General features: G+C 50.2%; 1 protein-coding gene across 6 annotated transcripts in view; it reads left to right on the top strand.

Annotated features, from left to right (window-relative positions):
- MAST2 (microtubule associated serine/threonine kinase 2) overlaps positions 1–6,568 on the top strand; it is a 182,954-nt gene extending 176,386 nt beyond the window's left edge. For all 6 annotated transcript variants that reach the window (XM_056497403.1, XM_056497398.1, XM_056497399.1 and 3 more), the window contains one exon: positions 497–6,568. In XM_056497403.1, coding sequence (XP_056353378.1) covers positions 497–2,619 — 2,123 coding nt within the window. In that variant the 3' untranslated portion in view covers positions 2,620–6,568. The remainder of the gene's footprint in view (positions 1–496) is intronic.
- The last annotated feature ends 6,447 nt before the right edge of the window (positions 6,569–13,015 follow it).

Genomic DNA, 13,015 nt, shown 5'->3' on the forward strand with positions numbered 1-13,015 from the left:
TTGTTCATTGATTCATTTAAAAATGAAAATCCATACATCCTTTTAAGGATGCACTTACTGTACTACAGCATCCTTCCACTTTGATGAAAATGTGTGTTGTAAGTTGCAATTTTTTCATAGCAGTTTGACACATTTTCTGTGTTCAGAGAAAAGAAATCAAAACAGTGTGGCAAAGTCCTATTTGAAAATTGAATCATCTGCTGGAATAAAGAGATTTGCATCCCGAGAATAGCAATGAAACACGTGGTTTGTCTGATCAAAGGGTTTTTTTCCAGAAAAGTGTTCTCATAGCTGAGTGTTTCTTGCTGTGCTCTGGTGTTGGGTGCTAATGATGTGAATTTCCATCAGAAGCCTGGCAATGTTACCTTCAATATTACTGCTATGCTTTGGAGTAACATGGCATTGTGTTTTGACTTATTTTTAATAACTTTTTTTAATGGCCAAATAAGTATTAATCTTTCTGGTGTTTTTTAATTTTTTTTTTTTTCCTTTTAAGTTGGCGGCAATTCTTCCCAGAGCAGCTCTCCCAGTTCCAGCGTTCCCAATTCTCCAGCCAGCTCTGGACACATCCGACCCAGCTCTCTGCATGGCCTGGCACCAAAGCTCCAGAGGCAGTACAGATCTCCCAGGCGTAAATCTGCAGGGAACATCCCTCTGTCCCCCCTGGCTCACACTCCATCACCAACCCCGCAGTCCACGTCACCGCAGCGCTCCCCATCTCCTTTGCCAGGACACTCAGTTGGCAGCTCCAGTATTATCCAGTCTTTCCCAGTAAAGCTACACTCCTCTCCACCACTGGTGAGACAAATTTCTCGCCCCAAAAGTGCCGAGCCCCCTCGGTCTCCTTTGCTGAAGAGAGTGCAGTCGGCTGAGAAGCTGGCTGCCTCTCTGTCCTCCTCTGAGAAGAAGCTGGGGTCCTCACGGAAGCACAGCTTGGATATCTCTCACTCTGAGTTCAAGAAGGAGATGTTACAGAGGGATCCCAGCCTCCAGAGCTTGCAGGAATCTGCCAACGAATCGACGGGCGGCAAACTCGGGCTGGCAGAAAAAGGGATGCTGCAGAAGCCGGGCTCACGGAAGCTGGGTGCCATTCGGCAGGACAGGGTGGAGAGGAGGGAGTCTCTGCAGAAGCAGGAGGCCATCAGGGAAGTGGATTCTTCTGAAGATGAAACAGATGATGGCTCAGAAGATAGTCAGGATGGGAGAAGGCTGGACAAGCCCCGTGGCAGTGGAGACCAAGGCTCAGATTCTTTTAATGAAGATAATAAGTTTTCCTCTAAATTGGAAAGCAAGGATAGTATCGAAGATGATGCCTTTCTACCTGAAGATCCAAAAGGTACAGAAGATTTGCAGAAGGGAAATACTCAACAAGCAAAGCCTGTTTCAGAGCCACTGCAAATCAGTGTGCACCCCTCCCCACCAGAGCTCCCCTCAAGAACTTCTCCAGAAAAACTAGCTAATTCAGAAAAGCCATTCTTAAAGTCAGAAATGACTGCAAAGGAGCATAAATTGACAGAAAACAAAACTTTGGAGTGTTTTGGTCCAAAAGACAGGTCTTCTGAAGCAATCAAAGATCTTGGGAGAACTCCAGGTGCTCCAAAACCAGTGGATCGCACAGAACATGTGCAGTGCCCATCAATCAAACTCCTAGAACTTGAAGAAAGTGATTCTTCTGGGGCCTCCTGTGGCAAACTTGACTTGAAAGAGCCTGTGCTAACAGAAAGCAGTCAGAAACCACAGGATTCCAGAGCTCTGCTGGCCCTTTCCTCGCGGTGCTCAGCGAGCACGAGCACTCCTGTGGCGGTGAGCCCCCCAGAGAGGGGCCACAAGGAGACGCCTCAGCCTGTGGAACAGCACAGCTCCTCATCTCTGCCTCCTGCGAGCGCCAGTGGAACATCCCAAAGAAGTCCTAGCCCTGACAAGCAGCAGCCCAGCTCATCCCAGGCAGAGGGAGCTTTAAGCTGCAGCACAAGGAGCCCAGCAGGCGCCGTGTCCCCCCCACTGCCCGTCCCCGGTGCCGTCGAGCGCCCGCTCTCCGTGTCCCTGCCGGCGCCCCTGGCCCAGAGCGTGCTGGGCCCTGTGAAACTCAGCATGTCTGGGTCTGCAGAGGTGGAAATGAGAAAGGATTTGGGTGCCTCCTGTAAAGAGGAGAGAGATTTGAAACAAAAAAGGCAGGAAGTTTCACAAGTAGGAGAGTGTCAAGAGAAAGCCAAACCCTGTAGCACAGATGGTCTGACCACCAGGAGTGTGTCCTGTGCAGAGTCCCTACACCCAGCAATGCCCTGGGAGGCAACTTGGCCCATGGGGGCCAAAAAAGAGGCAACATGTCCTGTGGTGGGCAAAAAGGAGGCAACATGTCCTGTGGTGGGCAAAAAGGAGGCACCTTTTTGCAGTGCTAAAGCATCTGAGGCGTTGGCAGGTAGCTGCAAAATCACTCCGTCGAAAGAGCTGTCTCATGCTCTTGGACAAGCAGCTCTGAGAGCCTCTCCTCTGCCAGATGGCAGCACGAGGCCCTGTAAAGAAGGGACTCTGGCACAAGCAAAAAGCAAAGAGGTTGGAAATCAGTTAAAAATACAAGACTTACCCCTGTCACATGATGATGCTGTAAAGAAAACATAGCAGCATCGCTGGTACTCATGGACTGGAGCGTTCTACATTCAAAATAGAGACTGCATGTTTGAATTTTGTAATATACACTAATATAAAATAGAACTTGTGTACATCTATTTTTGGGAGGGTTTTTTTCATACTGTTTTTTGTGTTTTTTCATCCTTGCTATTCTATTTTTGTACACAGTAGTGCTTGCTGTTTGAGGTCTCTTTAGAACAGGGTATCTTTAAAGCAGGGCTTAAGAAACACTTTGGTTTTCTTTTTTTCCCTTCCACACCTTTTATTTTGCCTGAGTTTAGGGCCTGCTGTGCTCTTCCCTCTAATTCTGCATTTATTTGAGATCCCAAAAATTCTGTGTGCAAAAAAGGCAGCTTATTTTTCAGCGTTCTCTTTGAAATTCCATTGAAACTCACAAATATCAAGTTTTTGCTCCAGTTTTACAATCTGATGTCCCTTGACAAGAATAAGAACCTACCCTCTTCTCTGCAAGTTATTCTGAAACTACAGACCCTCTTTGGTGTAAGTAAAAACCTCTTTGTCACCATGGGTCTTCAGAGTCCTGTGTCCTTAAAGGATGTGGAGACAAAGGACTTGGCTGGAGAGACTGGACAGAGAGAGATCCCTGTCTTCTCTTTAAAACAAGTAAGAACATTTTTCAATGGAATTATCAAAAAGAGAAATCTCCAATCCATAAGCTGGCTTTTTTGGGGGATTGTTTTTACTTATCTGTATGGGACACATGGCAACCTTTTCCTCTGTTTTTAAAATTTTAGTGATGTTTTATCTTCCTTTCTCTGGCTTCAGTTCATAACTTGCCCTGCCTCCGAAAGGAAGGGGTACCTGTATGTTGGTTTTAAAGTAGAAAAATTTGTAGTTGCATATTCTCCAGTGTCTCTGGCAAAGTTATCTCAATGAAAAATGACCTTTGGAGACTTTTTCTTCTCTTGGTGAGTCTAAATAGGTAGGGATTTTAAGGCGTCCCTTAACATTTCTGAATTGGGGCTTGGAAACTTGCTTAGTTTTCTGAATGTGCCCATTGTAAAAACAAACCTATGAAGAGTTCAGACTCCTCAAGTTCTGTGGTCAAGCTGCAAGCAAGCTTCAAAACACATGTGATATTTTCAGATTTCAGCTTTGATAGCTAGATCATTTCCACTGCTGAGGTCACTTTGCATTAAAAACTTACTCTTTGCTCCTAGGTTTAGACATCGCTTTGCTTTAAGTGTGACTGACTCTGGGTGACAGTGCTCCTTGCTGAGGACTAGACCAACAATACTGCACCAATAAATGTGTCCAGTGGTGATACCTGTAGCACTGTAAGCCATTTCTTCATCCAGTTAAAGGTTCCTCTCAATGAACACTCCCATCATTTGTCCCAGATTGTGCTCAGCTTGTATCCTAGTCTTGTCTGAGTGGATCTCCCTGTGGGCCCCCCTGAGGGACAGTGCCCTGCTCACTGGCTTACTCTGTTAGAAGCAGAATGACTGTGCAACAGTATTCCAGGCTAAACCCATCTCTGTTGGTCTGATTTCCTTACACTGCTGCTTCCTTCACTGTCTTGGCTTTCTCTGAACTTGAAGTTTTGATTCGCTTCCCCTAAATGCAAATGTGTTTACTATATAGGAATATATCTTCTCCATCTCTTTCAACCTGATTCCAGTACAACCCACAACTCAAAAAAATCTCTGGAATCTCACCCTGTTTCTTTCTATGTAGCAGTTGCTTCCCCTCATTACATACTTGATTTTGGCTGCTTGGATTTCATTTCTGGACCAAGTTTTGGTTTGGTTTGAGTTTGTTTTTTTTTTTTTTAACATGTTTAAATGAGTGTTTACTCCGTGTGTCAGTGTGATCAGTGTATGGTGTTGCTACTACACTAACCAAAGCCTCAGCACTCCCAGGTAACACCCTAACAAACCTAGCTGTGGTGGTACTGAGAGCAGAGCTGCTGTGCTGCCTCTCTGCTCTTTTTCCTGGAATCCATAGGCTGCTCGTTTACACTTGGTTTGCAGTTACAAACCACAGCATTTCCACTGCCTTGTCAGGGTCCTGGGTGTCTCCAGCCTCTCCAAGTGCTCTTGGTGGTGAGTGTCACTCAGTGCTGATTTAGAGCAATAGCAAGTAAGGAACAGACTTGGCAGCATCTGGTGCTTCTCTGGCTGGTTTTCTCCCTGATGGCTTGGTCTACTGAAAACTTGTTGAGAAACAGCGCAGGATATTGTGGCATGGACAGGAATAGTGAAAAGTGGATTTGGCATCCTGAGTCTGTGGTAATTACAAAGACAAGCCTCCTTGACAAGCTGATCTCCTGAGAGCACCTGACCTTGGCGAGATGGAAGTGTCTGTGTAAATTATGGAGTTGTGTGAGGACGTGGTCCAACCTGGCTGTTCCCTGGGTAGCAGGTCCCCCTTTTCCTTCTGTGTTTAAAACACCTGAGGAGAAAACCAACCACTGCACCTAGGAGGTGAGCACGGGGTGTGAGCCAGGCTGGGTAACCTGGCTCATCCCCCACTGGCAGCAGTGGGACCCTGTGGTGGTCCCAGCTGTGAGCTGCTGACTCCCTGCCTCTGCAGCCATGCTGAATTGCAGAATTACCCTTTCCTAGGCATAAAAGGAGGAGTGAAACCCCTTGCTATGTCACAGCTTTTGCTGCTTTTGCCTGTGTTGGCCAAAGAAAAGGTGAAGTATGTGTTTCGTTGCCTCTTTTGTAGCTACGGTACAGAGTGGTCAGTGCAATTAAAAATCCCTGGTTTTTTGGAAGCCAAAGACCAACAGCATTGCCAGGAAAGCATTTTAGTGAAGCCCTGCATCCCCTGATCTTGCTCAGTCCTGCAGTTTCCCTCAGTGTGCCAGGTGCCCCATTATCCCTGTTCTTCCTGCTGTCAAATTTACATGGCGCACTTTAGCAAAGAGTTTGGGCAAAAAGACTTTTTCCATTAAATCTTGATAATAAGCCAGGTAGATACACCAATACTTATTCCTTGCTCTGCTACAAATTCCTTAAATATCTTCTCAAATAAAAGCTTGCAAAATGTGTTGGAAAGGAACAGGATGTTGGAAAAGCTGTGGCTGAGGGGCAAGAGCGTGTTCCCAGTGCCAAGGGCAGCCCTTGGTCTCTGTGGGTAATCCCCAGTCAGGCAGGCACAAGGTGGAAGTCAGGAGTGTGAGATGTGTGTTTGGTGAATGAGCTGTGCATGTCACCATCCCAAAATGCTGCTTTCCTGCTCTGTTCCCTCTTCCCTTCTGTCAGCTTGTGTGTCTCCTGCTCCTCATCTATGTTGGGATGGCAGCGTCTTAAGCTGGTTTGGCCTCCGCAGCTGCTCTCTGCTCCTGCATCCAGCTGGCACATCCCTGCCCCATGCCTCAGTGTTATTTTCCCCTTTGTCTCTTACTGTTGCAAACGAAGAGAAATGGATGATATTTATTGTAAATATTAGACTTTAGCATTGTACTGGCCACTCCCGGGTCTGAATGTTGGAGGCCTTTGGCTGCTGCTGTACTGAAGAGCGCTTGTGGGGGAAGGGGTAGGAGTGACCTGTGGGTTTGTTTGCAACACTTGCATTAAGGTGTGATTTGGAGTATTTTATTTTTTTTTTTTGTTATTTTATTTTTTTTTTTCTTCCGAAGAGGGGAGGATAAAGTCTTTCTCTGGTTTTCTCTTACTGGATGTGAAGGATAATTCTGTACTTCTAGTAGAAGATTTGACAGAAGTGTGTGTTTACGTTGTGTTCGATTACCATATCCAGGTGGCTGTGAGAGCACCTCCTGCGCTGGGCTCTGCCAAGCCGTGTCACTCAGCACTTAGCTAGATAAGAGAAAGTGTGGAATTTCTGTGTTTTTAGAAACTTGAACAATTGCCACATAATAGCGGTGCAATAATTTTTATTCATGTTGTACCTGCATGTCGATGTTCAAATCCTCCTCCAAAATAAATAATTTTTTTTTTTTTTTTAACATAAATCCAAACTCTTGTTTGTCTCTTGGTTGGTCTCCCCCCAGTTTCCCATAGCTCTGGGGGTGGCTGTGCTCCCAACCTGCCTGCTCAACAGCTGCTTGATGGGGCAGAAAATGGCCTGTGGAGTGTCTGGGTATAGGAGTAACTCTGCCAGGTGTTTGGGATTTTCTGCTCCACAGGCCAGGTGTGTGGCTAAGCCAAAGCTCTCCACTCTGAAAGCCAAGCCCAGAATTTACCATCCTCCACCGAGTCTAAGTTTATAGCATTTTGTGCCCTGCTAATGCAGAGTCCTGATGGTAAAACCATGTAAGGGGTAAAAGGGGTAAAAACCTGTCAGACATGGAACTTGGCTGAGCAAGAGGAGGATGCACACTGTGTCTGATGGGTTCAGGAATTGGATGCACAATGAAATCCAAAGGGCAGGGGCTTGGCTTAGCCACGGGGCAAGAGCCAGCAGGTGCTACATGGCCCCTTGTTCACCCCCTTACTTAGGCAGCCTTGATGCTGCACCACCCAAAACCTTTACAGAAACAATCTTTGCTTTTAACATTTGCAGGTGTGTGCCCTCCAGTTGAAAAGCCTTCAAAGGCTATTCCTGTCCTTGGAAATAGAGCTGGGGAGACGCTCACGTCTGGGGGGATTGGACTAATCCTCATTCACTGCTGCCAAGGATGCTCAAAATATCCCGAGTCTCCGGGATCGGGGGCGGAGCAGGGATCGGGACGAAGCTGGGCTCGGGGATTTGCAGCTCCTCTCTCGCCGTGTGCTGGGCGTCATCGCTGACGTGGGCTCAGAACAGAGAGATGCTCCAGCCCAGGGCCCGGGGGACGGGAGCACAGCCAGGGGACCGCGGTGCCTCAGCTGCAATAACCCTCCTGGCTCCCTGCAGGGACCTGCCCCAGCCCAAATCCACAGCATCACCTCCAGCAGCACAGCCTGAGGTGGGAGCATCGCCCTGGATGAGCAGAGTTGTGGTGCAAGGGCTTTTCAAATTACATTTTCATGGAAACAGAGATATTGTTCTCCTTTTTTAAGGCTCACTAGCTGGAGTTTAATTAGGGTTATTTTAATGTCAGCAGCCTTCCTGTAGAAGTTTCCCCAGCCAGGAATAAGTAACTCTCAGTCCACAGCAGTTTATTCTTCCAGAGGATTAAGCCACAACAACTAAGGGCCATTTTTTCCTCCCAAATGCTGGCATGGAAGTGGCAGCCCAGCACACTTTGGTGCTCTCTTGCCAATGCTGAGATTTGACTCCTTCCCCCAGGAGCAGAGGGTGTGAGTGAGTCCCTGGGGACAGTCCCACTGCCACAGCCTGTGGCACCAGTTCACCTGGAATCTTGCAGGTGGGCTGGGGGCAGAGCCCGAGCATCCTGTATGGGTGCTTGGCCCCCACTGTTGGTCAGAGCATGGTGCAGATGGTTTGATCCCTGTATGGGCTTAACAGCTGGACTCATGATCCTTGTGGATCCCTTCCAGCTCAGAACATTCTGTGATTCTGTAGGCAGTCTGCCCAGAATGGAAGCCACAGCTGGAATTGCTGTTGAATGCACTGGGGACTGGAGAGGAACCTGGGGCCCCTGGTGTTGCACCCCACATTGCTGCCTGCTCCTGGTGTGGTCCAGTCGGGCACTGAGTGCAGGGCTGAGCTCTGGGGGATGTGCAGATGTCCGTGGCTCCACAGGGTTTAACTCTTCCAGTCTGCCTCTGCTCTGGGCAGCCTCATTCCCTGTGACCATGGCAGCACCAGGGCTGGCCTGCAGCCACCCCCTCTCCAGCCTCCATCATGTGCCAGTGGGCTTTATATTTTAAACGCTGATTAGGGCTGACCTCATATTTCAGAGCTTACTTCATAGTCACTAATGAGGGATTAGGAATGTTAAGCTAATTAGCAATCAGCAAACGAGGGCTCAGTCAGTCTTCTCAGCCTGACACGCTGTCAATGAACGAGTTATTTGATGATTATTGTAAACCTGCTCAAATGGGCTGCCTGATGGGCAGCAGGGAACCAGGGAGAGCTGCAGCCCAGTTATGGGAGCTCACACAGCCCTGGCCACTCTCCACAGACTGGAGGCTGCAGGACACCTGCTCCTGGAGTCAAAGGATTTAAATAAGTAAAGAAATTGGGGTGGGAGGCTTTTTCCATCTCAGATTTATAGAGTTAATAGAGTTACAGTCCAAACTTCCCAGCTTCATTGTTTTGGGAGAGGCTTTACCTGATGGGCCACCTAAGAAGAAATTTGGCCACCCCTGGATGCTGTTCAGCTCCAAAAATACCTCAAACCAAACCTTCCCTGCTGGGAAGCCTCCTCCCAGGCCAGCCAGGGCAGCCTGGCTTTCGGCTGGGTTTCAGCTCCCTGGGTTTTTAATTATCCCATTATTTTGATTTTCTCCCACACCCCATGAGGGAAGCAGGGCAGCCAGGAGTGTGGTGGGGTGGGGGGATGGGAAGGTAGCAGAGACCTGATCAATAATTCACGCTGGAAAGGGGAAAAATCCCCCAAACCCCCAAATATAAAACCCCAGAGCACTTGTGGGAATGAAGCAAAGGGGGAAGGGATGCAGGGATGCTGAGCACTGCCCTTCCTGCTGCTTCTTCACTCTTCTCAGGGTACCTAAGACCCAAGGCAGCTCCACACCTGCTGCTGGTCCATGTGGATGGGCTGCTCAGCCGTGTGCCAAGGACACTCTGGCTGTGCTGAGGGGCATTTCTGGAAAAAAAGAAGGTATGGGAACCAGTGGCATTGCTGCCAGGCCAGTGCCACTGCAGAGGGACTGGTCTGCCCTGGGCACAGCTGTGCTTTTTGCTGGGTGATTCCAAAAGTGCCATTTTCATCTCCTGGATATGGGGGTGTGGGTGGTGGCAGAGGCTGGATGGATCTGGGACAAGGACTACTGCTCCCTGAAACCCATTTTCCTGCCTTTCCGGGGAAAAAAGGAAAGCTTTCTCTTCCTTTACAGCCAGTTCTGACAGAGGTTGCACCCCCAGGGGCTCGGTGCTGGCCAGGACGAGCGGCTGTGCCCTCCTCGCTGCTGGGGCTGGATCCATCCCTCCTGCGTCCGTGCCCTTCCCCATGTGCCAGCCCAGCCTGGCAGACCGGCAGCTAAAAATACGCGACACGCAGGGGATAACCGGGCTCCTAAATATATCCCTTCTTTAATTAGCAGCCGGCGACTGCTTGGCAGTCACGTCCGTGCGCCGGGCTCTGATCCCCCGAGCTCCGGGGATCCCGGGCGGCTCCGTGAGCCCGGGCACGGAGCATCCTCCCCCGGGTGCCCGGAGCTGCGAGGGGCTGGCCCGCACAGGGGCTAAGCCGGAGCCGGGGGCATCGAGTGGGGATGGGCAGTGATGCCGCGGGCTGGGAGTCCCCCGGCACTGGGATGCTCTCCCATGCCAGGGCTGTGGCTGAGCTCGGGGTCAGCCTGGGAGAATTCCCTCCTCCCCCGGATCGCACCAGGAGCATCCCTGACTCCCTGGTGCTCACCCGAGGCAGTGGGTCAGGCTGTATTTAACCCATCACGGATTCTCTGAGCTCCCTGGTCCTTCAGGGGCTTGGAGGCTGGAGTTGCACCTCAGCTGCTGGCTTTAGCATTGTCTATTTCTAATGTAAAAATATAAATAACTCGTTCTGGTTTGCCCTCTTGCACAGGCACTGGATGCCATCAGGAAGGGATGCAGGGAAGGATGAGCTAAACCTATGGGCCCTGTGGCTGCAAACTCTCCTCTGGTCAGCAGCTGCCTTTCTGCTTTCCTAAAAGGCTGGATTTCCCCCAAAACTGGCTTCTGGGACAGCACAGCATCCTGAAGGGTTTTCCTTTGGGTTTCCTCAGAGCATGACCAAGCCATCCCTGCTGCTGGCAGCAAGATATGGGGTGTCACTGCTCTGTAAGTCTGGGCTGTGCTCTGGGCACCTCTATTAATCCTGGAGGAGAAGGTCACTGGGAAATGTGCTGCCCTCCCTGCAGCAGAAGGTGGCATTCCTCAATAAATCATTCCTGTGCTCATCCTCTCATCCCCTGACAACCATGGTTGCTTTGCTGGAGATGAAAAGGAGAAGATTAAAATGAGATTTTAAATATTTCCACCCCAGGTTGCTGATGGGACACCCCAGGCCACTTTCCTGCTTGATTGCTCACCAGTGATCTGGAAACAGGGCTCCTGTTTCCTCCCTCCCACTCTCACCTGATTTTTTAGAAGTTGATGTGGGTGGAACCAGCTTGTTAATTTTGGAGCTGTCATTAATGAGGGTGTTCCAGCAGAACTCTGCAAACTCTGAGTGCTGTGGCCAGGTGTTGGTGAAGCTCCAGGAGTGGCTCATCCTGCTCTGGGTGAAGATGACACAAGGAAGGAACACCAGGGACATTTTGGGCTGGGAACAGAGGGATGATGCTCCCTTGGGGTCTGTTTGCAGAATGGTGCATTTGCTGCTCAAGGAGAGGGGGATGAACCCCAAAGAGTCTTGAGCCTCCTGGGGAGGGCTGAAGGGATGTTCCCAAGGATCTGGGAATGCAGTGGCAGAGCCAGAAAATGCCCTGGAGCCCTGCAGCATGGCCCAGCACATTGGGCTGGCAAGGGACATCCTCCATGGCACCTCCACACTTTGGAGACACCAACCCAAGCCTTGGCAGGGGAGAAAAAGCCCCATTCCCCCAGCATGGGGCTGCTCCCATCAGCTGGTTTGGGGCTGTGGGGTGGCTGCTCCCCTTCCCAGCCACTGCTGGTGGCACAGTGGGTTCTCCAGCTGAATTCCAGTGCTGGGAAGCAGCAGGACCTGCAGGTGCTCCTCTGGAAAGCCAGGAGCTGCCAGCAGCAGGCAGGACATGCTTGGCTGGTGTCCCTGAGCATAGACAGTGATGGATTCCAGACAGCCCAGGGGCTCACCACAGCCTCTTCTCAGCTGCAAGAGGGTCTGGTCCAAAGGCAACATCCGTCAGAAGGAGGGTGGTGAGACCAGGAGGAGGGGGATGAGGAGCAAGAGGAGAAGGAGGAAGAGGAGGGGAATGGTTTTATTCCCTTGGCTGCCATAGTGACCTCTCAGGGCTGACTCAATTTCTCCATCCCATCTGTCTCCTCCCATCCCTGCATGGAAGGCTGGCAGCAGCAAGGGCATGTTTCCAACTGCCTAAAAATACTTGGGATGTGGGCAGTGGGCAGGGGAGGCTTGGCCTGCCCTGCCAGGGGTGTCAGGTGTGCCCCAGACTGTGTGAGTGAACAGGCTGGTGGGCAGCCATTCCCTGTGCTGCAGGAGGGGACAGCCCTGGGCTGGGCACAGCTCCAGCTGGGAAAGGTGGGGGGTGCATTTGGGGTGGGGGAGCAGGCTTTAGACAGGTGACAGAACTGGCTGGAAGCCAGAAAGTGTGGGGGCTGCTCAGAAGGAAGAAGCTCGTCCCCATCACCAGGGGAGTCTGAAATTCCACCTGAGCATGCAGTGAGTCCCCTGGAAGGGATGTGGTTTGGGAGGAAGGGACACAGCTGTGGAGCTGGCTCAGTTTCCCATCCTGAGTGAGGCTGGGATTTATCAGATGTGTTGAGAAAACCACCTCTGAACTGAAAATGATAGTGATGAGCACTTGTGCCTCCAGTGAACCCTAGAGGAGGGATTTTTCTCCCTCAGGAGACAGGTGAAAGGGCTTTGCAGCATCTGCATTTTGCTCCCAGCAGAAGGTTTCTCTCCCCAAAGTGGCAAGAAAATTCTCCTAGAAATTATAGACACACACAAAAATTATGCCATGAAGTAGGAAGGAAAAAAATAAGAACAACACAAAAAAGGAAAGGAAAAACACCAACAACCCGCCCTGTGGCCAGGATCAAAGCTGGGAGCCTTTTGGGAGCCCTTGGGCAGGAATATTCCCTGGTTCCTCTGGCCAAGCTGCTGCTGTGAAAGGCTGCTTTGTTCCTGAGGCCTCAGCCCTGCTTTTCCTGCTATGAACTTTGCTCCCACTGGTGGCTGGGCAGGTGAGATGGGGCAGGTGAGATGGGGCTGGGACCAGGGACCTGCTGAGCTTTGATGGGGGCAGAGGAGCAGGATGAGGAGCCTGGCTCCTCCTCTCCCCACCCAACACTGAGGGCAGGTATAAAATACCCAGAGCTATTTATTCCATGAGTGATCTGCATCCAAGTGTCCTTACACTCCTTCTCACCCCCTCTTCACACCCTGAGTCCTGTGTTCTCCTCAGGTCTAAAGCAACACTTCCCCTTAATTATTTAGTTCTTTTTTTTTTTTTTTTTTTTTTTAAAATAACCTGTGTTTGTTGTCCTGCCTTGGTGTTGAGCTGCACCATTACATGACACTGGAATTTCCCTTCCACAGCTCCTTCTAGGTTATGGGGCCTCACCAGCTCTGTCTGCAGTGCTGGGGCAGTCAGGTTTGGCCAAAATTCCCCTTGCCAGAAGTAAGGAGAGGTGAGGTTGCAATCTCTACATCCCCAAGTGCCACATCCCAAGTGCAGGA

The sequence above is a fragment of the Oenanthe melanoleuca genome, chromosome 8, assembly GCF_029582105.1.
Source record: "Oenanthe melanoleuca isolate GR-GAL-2019-014 chromosome 8, OMel1.0, whole genome shotgun sequence".
Classification (NCBI taxonomy): Eukaryota; Metazoa; Chordata; class Aves; order Passeriformes; family Muscicapidae; genus Oenanthe; species Oenanthe melanoleuca.